Here is a 7,931-nt window from a genome sequence, read left to right on the forward strand (position 1 = left end):
ATAGTACAAGCTCACAACGTGTCGCATCACGGTACGTTGTGAGCTATTTTGGAAAGTAAATTAAAGATAAAGTATGTCTGTGGATTGAATCAATATTATACCAATGAAAAGCAGTAAAAACAGCTTGTGACTAATTTATAACTACATTGGATCCATTGGAACACAGGTTATTTTGTTCATTTCCTGAAAACAAACAATTTTATTTAGACATACTGTACAACACCCGACAGCGACGATAGGAAGAAAAAAAACATGCAAATACAAGATGTGTCACGCACATAAAAGCCAGACTTGCCTGTTGACTCAAAGAGGAGAAATGAAAAGCTTCGAAGAAATAAAAAATACATACGATTTGACTAACCAGGACTTCTTCCGATATCTACAGATGAGAGACTATTATAACAAAAGCATTAAAAAAACGACAGAAGAAATACACCCCATAATACGAATCATTGAACGGGCATATGGTAGAGTCACACCCAAAGCCATTTCTGTTTTGTACTCATGTTTGATGGATTCAAAAAAATTCTCCACAATATATGTAAAAAATAAATGGGAGAAAGAGTTGGGTGAGGACATTCCAGAACAGATGTGGGATGATATGTTGGAGAAACACCAGACAACGACCCAATCAAAGGAATGGAGGGAATTTGCATGGAAAAACCAAATACGGTACTTTATAACACCCCAAATTAAAAGTAAACAACTTAAGAGCCGACAACCATGTTGGAGAAAGTGTAACCACATGAACCCCGACCATACACATGTTTTCTGGAATTGTGCAAAAATACAACCTTTTTGGGTGATAATGCATACAGCCATATGTGAGGTAATAGGATATGATATTCCCTGTTCTTGTCTTGTAATGTATCTGAATCTGTACATCCGGGAGACCAATACCTGGTCAACATCCTTTTAACTGCTGGGAAGAAAGCAATGACTGACATACCAGACTATAAACAATGGCGAACCATCGTAGACAATATTGAAGACATGGAAAAGTTGACATTCAAAATAAGATGGGAAAAATGGTCATTATATAAATGGACAAGAGGTGAAACATAATGGAGTAATGGAATGGAAAAGTTAATAAGGTGCCCCCGAGCAAAGGTTCTATTTGAGTTATTTATTTTACTACATGGTGAAAGAAATGCAAATGCAACTCCTTTCCATGCCAGCATTCAGGAGAATTGCTATTTTTCCCGAAGTCACCTGAACTTGAACACAGTATTTTGCTTTGATCAAATGTGTTTAGAAATCCATGTCGTTACATCATACATATCCACTAGCGAAAGAGTGCTGGGTTGCACCCCGAAAGTAGCTGATCTACAAGCACGCGACGCGTTGAGAGCTTGTAGATCTGCTATTTTTGTCCAAAAGAGCCCTCTTTATATGGGATTTCAGCGCCTGCCCCACTAACACTCACTGCACGTCCCTGCTCCTGAGACACTGCCGCCCTATATGTATGAGCGAGTACATACCTTATAATGCCCAAATGGTACAGGACCTCCTCCCAAAACCCGGTCACTGATGGAAAAAAACAGAACAATGCCTTAAACTAATTGAATCAGCAAAGCTCCAGCATTTGCTACTAAAAATACATACATTTCGGTCTCATATAAATTTCTTGCACATACCATGCTCAGGGATGTAGGCGAAGGGGATCTGCATGAAACACTGCAGACTGAGGAAGATCACACTGGTGTAGATGATTAGCAGCAGGAAGTGACCCGTTTTACCTGGTAGAAACAACGGACAGTCAGATTCTAATGTTATACAAAAATCAGACTAGTCTGAAGCGAGTGGTGCAACAGCACCCCCTATTGGTACTCTAAACATCAGGACATAGGTTAGGACATAGGGAGGGACATATAGGGACATTGCTGTTCCTTGGCACTCCAGCCAACAGTGATTCCCAAAGTGGGGTCCGGGGACCTTGAGAGAGTTCCAGGGAATCCCCAGCTAAATGATAATTAGGAACCAACATAAGACCCTTATGTGTCTGTAACTCAGAGTGTACAAATGGAACCAAATGGACCCGTGTCCATTTGGTTCCATTTGTACACTCTCAGAGTTAAATTAACATTGATTTAACAATACAAATTGGGGTCTCAGAGATAGAAATGCCATTCAATTGGGGTCCGTAGCCTATTGCATAAAATGGTTGAGAATCACTGCTAGAGCTGTAAAAATGTTCTCTTATAGGGGTCCCTGGCATATCTTTTCAAATGGGGGTCCGCGGGCTAATAAGTGTCAATTTGGGGGTCCTTGACATGAAGAGGTTTGGGAACCACTGTCCTAAAGGATTTACTTATTCTTTGTTACGTTTATGGACATGGGCAGAAATAAAATACAGGGAAAGGCATCTCAGATTCCATTCTCTTTATTCACTTCTTTTCCCTCAATTCATTCCCCACACTGGAAGTGCATTACTAATACAGGTCCTTTAATTGTGATTATTAGGCAAAATGCATTATGACTTTTCCATTTGTTATTACTTTGAAAAACATTTTACAGTGTGAAAATAGTCGATCTGCAAGCTCACATGTCGCTGTAGATTGGCTTTTCCCACTATTATTAAATAGTAAATAATGCTAGATTAAAACAAAATCTCAAATGGGCGTCTGTGGCCTAATCTAATGCAAGTCAAACCGGGGGTTATTGAAATGAGAAAGTTTGAGAAACACCAAGCGATTGCACCTTCTCAACAAAGTGGACTCACTCTAGCAGAAGAGTTTGACAATCAACACCAGGCCGGGAGGAACAGATGATGCGTTAATAGCCAGTATATATGACCAAACATTAGCTGAGGCAGCAAATGTGTTTTTAATGTCTTGGGATTTTTACTAAAAGCTTTGTTTAACTCACACACCATTGCTTTCCGCTAAAGGTAGGAGGACACTTACACACTCATACGTGCACGTATACGCACATGCATACACGCTTACACACAGATAAAGTGCACGTGATGTGTACACACAAAACCATTGTACATGAATAAGTTGATACACGCACCCAGCAAAGTGAATAACAGACACACACAATGAGCACCTATAATCACTTGCACACCCATCTGACAGATATAATAATACACGCACGCACGCACGCACGCACGCACGCACGCACGCACGCACGCACGCACGCACGCACGCACGCACGCACGCACGCACGCACGCACGCACGCACGCACGCACGCACGCACGCACGCACGCACGCACGCACGCACGCACGCACGCACGCACGCACGCACACACACACACACACACACACACACACACACACACACACACACACACACACACACACACACACACACACACACACACACACACACACACACACACACACACACACACACACACACACACACACACACACACACACACACACACACACACACAAACAAACACACAGCTGGCCACTTAGCCCATAGGGTAGGGAGTGGGATCAGATTAGGGGGGGTGAAGGTAACCAATTAACCATATAATATAGTATGCTTTCAAAGAGAGACTGAAAGGCAAACAGTTTTAGTTGGGAGAGTAGACGTGTGTGTGTGTGTGTGTGTGTGTGTGTGTGTGTGTGTGTGTGTGTGTGTGTGTGTGTGTGTGTGTGTGTGTGTGTGTGTGTGTGTGTGTGTGTGTGTGGCAAGGAGATAAGGAGAGAAAATGCTGTCAAAATGCTGAGACGACATCTTTTAATTCCACGCGGTAATTACCAAGTCATGTATAATTGATCTAACCATTCTGACCGCATCCCCTTTACAAAGTACTTTGAGGGAAGGGGGGTTCAGTGACTTTAATTCATCAGAATGTATTGATCCGTATAGGAAGAAGAGCACATGCAGAGGCAGTAACTACTAATAATACTGATGTGCAAGCACACAACTTGATTCAAATTCTTATAGCTCTCAATAAATGTTCTATCAAAAGTGAAAGTACATGATTCTCATAGTACAGGGGGGGGATTTTTCTTTCTCTCTGTAAGCTATATTAACTGTGATTTGAACTTGAAATAAAGCCATAAAGACTAGATAATTTGTCCCAGTACCATCACTTCAAGGTGACCAATCTCGCAATTAGAAATGTTGGGAACTGAACGTTCTAATGATGATGTTAAAATGGCTATACTGTTCACTGAAAGCTGTACAATTCTAAGAAAGAAAGAAAATCCCCAAAGCTTACACATGAAAGGTGTATACATTTAATAAAAAAGTAAATGATCTATAACCATATTAATATTGTGGATAATCCAATATGATGAGAGACTGACAATTATAATCTGGTTTATGTTTGTTGCAAGTAACGTGGTGTCCAATGTCAATGTAATGGAGTAAAAATGAAAGGGTTATGATAGTATAAAAACTCAAGTAAAGTATATAGATCCTCTCAATAGCTATTAAGTAGGCCTGTAACAAAGTACTTGTACTCCACTGTTGCCTCCCTCTCCCTGTTTCTCTCAAAAACAACACAAATATATAGAAGCAAATTATATGCAAAGAAACTAACTAGTTGCGACCATAGGTCGCCTTGTGACATCATGCGTCCATATATGGTCACGCCTCGTGACATCACGCCTTGTGAAAAAAATCCAAAAAGATAGCACATTCAAAAATTAAATAAATGGCGGACAAAGTACTCACATTTCCATTTCTTTAATGGCACACACCAAAAAGGAATGCTTCTGCTATGCAACCTTCATCAGAGCATTCACATCAAGTGAATTCAAGTCAATTTATACAAAAGAGTCAGAGTTCACCTACAGCTGAAATCTCAAGTCAATCAACAAGGTCCAATCACAAACTGATTTGAATAAGCATTTTGAGGCATAATATATATCTCAGTTACACATCCAGGCATTAAAGCCAATCTTAACCCAAAAAGCATTTTAAGCTATAGTCATCATTCAGTCCATTGGGTGTCATAGTATTGAGTGTGTATATCTCTTTGGGCTACATTACTGTGTAGTTAACACACTTTCTGTTCTATTGTGTTGTTTCTGTTAATCTCACCTTTCATGGAGGCCAGGTTTGGGTTGGGCAGCAGTGGCAGTGTGAGCAGGTACAGGAAATAAACAAACGACAGACCATTGTAGCGGAAGGAGGATGCTGAAGAAAGGACAGAGACACAGGTATAAAACATTTAAATGCATGAAATAATCTCAGGGAAATACTGCTACTAAAATAATATGTATACAAGATGAAAAAAACAAAACAAAAAAATTGATTTAGATATCATTCTATAAGTGTGTGTAATCTCTGTGTAATTGTTCAAACTATGTGTGATCAACCAGAAGGAGTGCGGAGTTAGTATATATGCATGATACTAAGATCTCCATATACGGGTATTGCATAACCGGGTGTGGGCCACGCATTCCCAACTTGTATCGTTCCCGACTTTCATTGTTCCTGAGTGAGCCAGTGCGCATTCCGTTAAGCATAGAGAAGTGTGGTTCACATCCTTGTCGCATACAGGGTTAATATCAGGGTAAATTAGAAAATTGTGACTCTGTGACTGGGGTGTATGATTTTTCATCAATAATCTGTAATTTCCTTGCCTATATCCTGCTCCCATTTGACAACTAACAGAGGAACTCTGAGGAGATTCTTTTCTCATCACATGTCATGATACATTTGTACGTAGGGGTTGATTCTAGATATTAAAATTGGCTAATGGGAGGACAGGCGGACCATGTTATCACGCTTAGTAACCTCAATGTGTCCATATTGGTTGTAGCGGCCTGAACCACTAGTAATGGAAAAGCATTATTGTAGGGGGCTTTACAGGCTGGAAATGAAATTGGGACACTGTGTCCTGGACAAACCTACCATCCAAATGCCTTTTTTTTGCCAGTTTTAGGATGCAGAGGTGCCCTCAATATAACTAATTAAATGATATTTAATATGCAAAGATTATACTGGTTGGATAAAGCTAATCCAATACAACTTTATTTATAGAGCACATTTAAAAACACAAGAGTATACAATAAGCTGCACCACTACGGGTGTATCATGGTAGCCAGTGAAGATGCTTCCAATCTCAACTAAACAGTGACATACTGTACTATCTCTGCACACAACCAGTACTGGAGTAAGCTAAACTAAATGGTAGGGTCATGCGGCATGCCCCCAACTCCAAGTTATATAAATGTTCTATTAAAGCACGGTAAAATACTGTGTTGATTTATTTGCGAATTTAGATGAAAACTCTGGGTTTTACTGTGTATACGTAAAAGAGAAAGAAAATGGCCTTTCTTCTTCGTATACATCTAGGCACTTTCCTGCTCCGGTGTAGAAAATGCTGTTCATGGGAGAAGCACCATCACACACACACACACACACATACATGAACTCAAATACACATAACATACCTCCTCATACACATACTGTAGACAAATACAGACCCAGAATGATAACAGATTACCAGTTTTTACATCCTAGCCTGAACGTGAATCCCTATACTGTATTAATCAAATCATAAATCACACTGTCACATCAGTAATAATAATGACGGTGCATTAGATTGAGGTATGATACTGACTGACTGATATACTGACATATACCATACTGTACATATGGTTGTCAATGGTTTTCTGTAATGTTTTACATGTTTGATAATAGATTAGAATAGAACATTAATGGATAGATTTGTTAATTTCCCCCCAACAACATCAACACATTATCCCAGGAATGTAGGCTGGATGTTTATGAGTGCAACTTCTGGGGCAACTTTGCAATTATCAACATATCCAACAGCTTAAGAGCATCCAGTACCTTCATTGTTTCAACACAACACCAATAGTGAACGCAATGCTCTACATCTCCACAATACACCATACAGCTGTAGCTGAATGAGTAGGGACGGGAGGCCATCTGGGAAACAGAATGTCCCCGGTTCTTGCCCTGGCTTTGTGTTGAACCGTTACTGAGCGCTGACACTTAACCCCCAGCTGGATAAAGCTGAAACTCAATTTCTCCCACAGGACTAAAAAAAGGTTTCCCTTTCCATTCCTCCATTTCTGTCATTACACAAAATGTGTCCTTGTTGTATAGTTGAGTTCTCACAGCCCACACAATAAGACTTTTGCGGGGTTCCAAGGCTGAATAATTTCTAAAATTAAAATATAGAAGAAACACATTTAAACTTTTGCTAAATCAAAAATGAAATTGCTGATTTATAATCGCACAAAGTCTGATTAAGACACTGATTAGAGGAAGGTAATATTAAACTACAGACATCCCTTAGGCTTTTACCTCCTCAGAACACAAACCTCAGTAGTACAGTATAGTAGTTAATAATAGTACTCAGGGCATAGTATTAGCTGGTGGTATTAGAGGTGCACAAGCCAACTCACCAGCGAGTAGTAGTACAGGTAGTAATAAGTTATAGAGCATCCCCACTACGATCTCCCCAGCCATGGCTCCTTAATTCTCTGTCAGAGAGACACCTCCTCCAACTGCACACCGTCCGTCTCCGGGAGCCCGGAAGAATTTGAGCTACAACAGATACCGTTGTATGTAGTAGTGCTCTGGTGGGGCACTAGAACTACACCCCGCTCACACATCGCTCAGAGAGGACACACACATATTAGAGAATGTAGAAGAATTGTTATTTTGATCAGTCTGTCTCAGTAGCATCCATCTGAGAGCCTAAACACTCTGACTATCTCGAGATGAACTAAAGAAAATACTAAAGTAAAATTGAAGAACGTCTTTGACAGATGAACAGCCAAGTGAATGAGAATGCATAGAGAAGAGTATGTGCTGTCTTGGTTCTGAGCGCAAAACAAAAACAGCCTCCAGCCTCTGTCACGCCCTCCTTCACCTTCTCTCCCCTCTCTCTCTCTCTCTGGCATAATGGGTCAGCATCATTGTTACGATGCTGATATTGAGTCTAATCTTCCTCAGGAGACTATCTGGCATCTTTATGGATGGA

The 7,931-nt window shown here is 40.3% G+C and overlaps 1 protein-coding gene across 1 annotated transcript in view; it reads right to left on the minus strand.

Annotated features, from left to right (window-relative positions):
- LOC306933172 (piezo-type mechanosensitive ion channel component 2) overlaps positions 1-7,414 on the minus strand; it is a gene marked incomplete at its 5' end in the record, with an annotated part of 59,285 nt that extends 51,871 nt beyond the window's left edge. Inside the window, 4 exons of the mRNA XM_079515266.1 lie at positions 1,482-1,527; positions 1,638-1,739; positions 5,009-5,104; positions 7,351-7,414. Of these exons, the coding sequence (XP_079371392.1) occupies positions 1,482-1,527; positions 1,638-1,739; positions 5,009-5,104; positions 7,351-7,414 (308 nt within the window). The remainder of the gene's footprint in view (positions 1-1,481; positions 1,528-1,637; positions 1,740-5,008; positions 5,105-7,350) is intronic.
- Positions 7,415-7,931: the final 517 nt, after the last annotated feature.

Source organism: Electrona antarctica (assembly GCF_951216825.1).
Source record: "Electrona antarctica genome assembly, chromosome: 2".
Classification (NCBI taxonomy): Eukaryota; Metazoa; Chordata; class Actinopteri; order Myctophiformes; family Myctophidae; genus Electrona; species Electrona antarctica.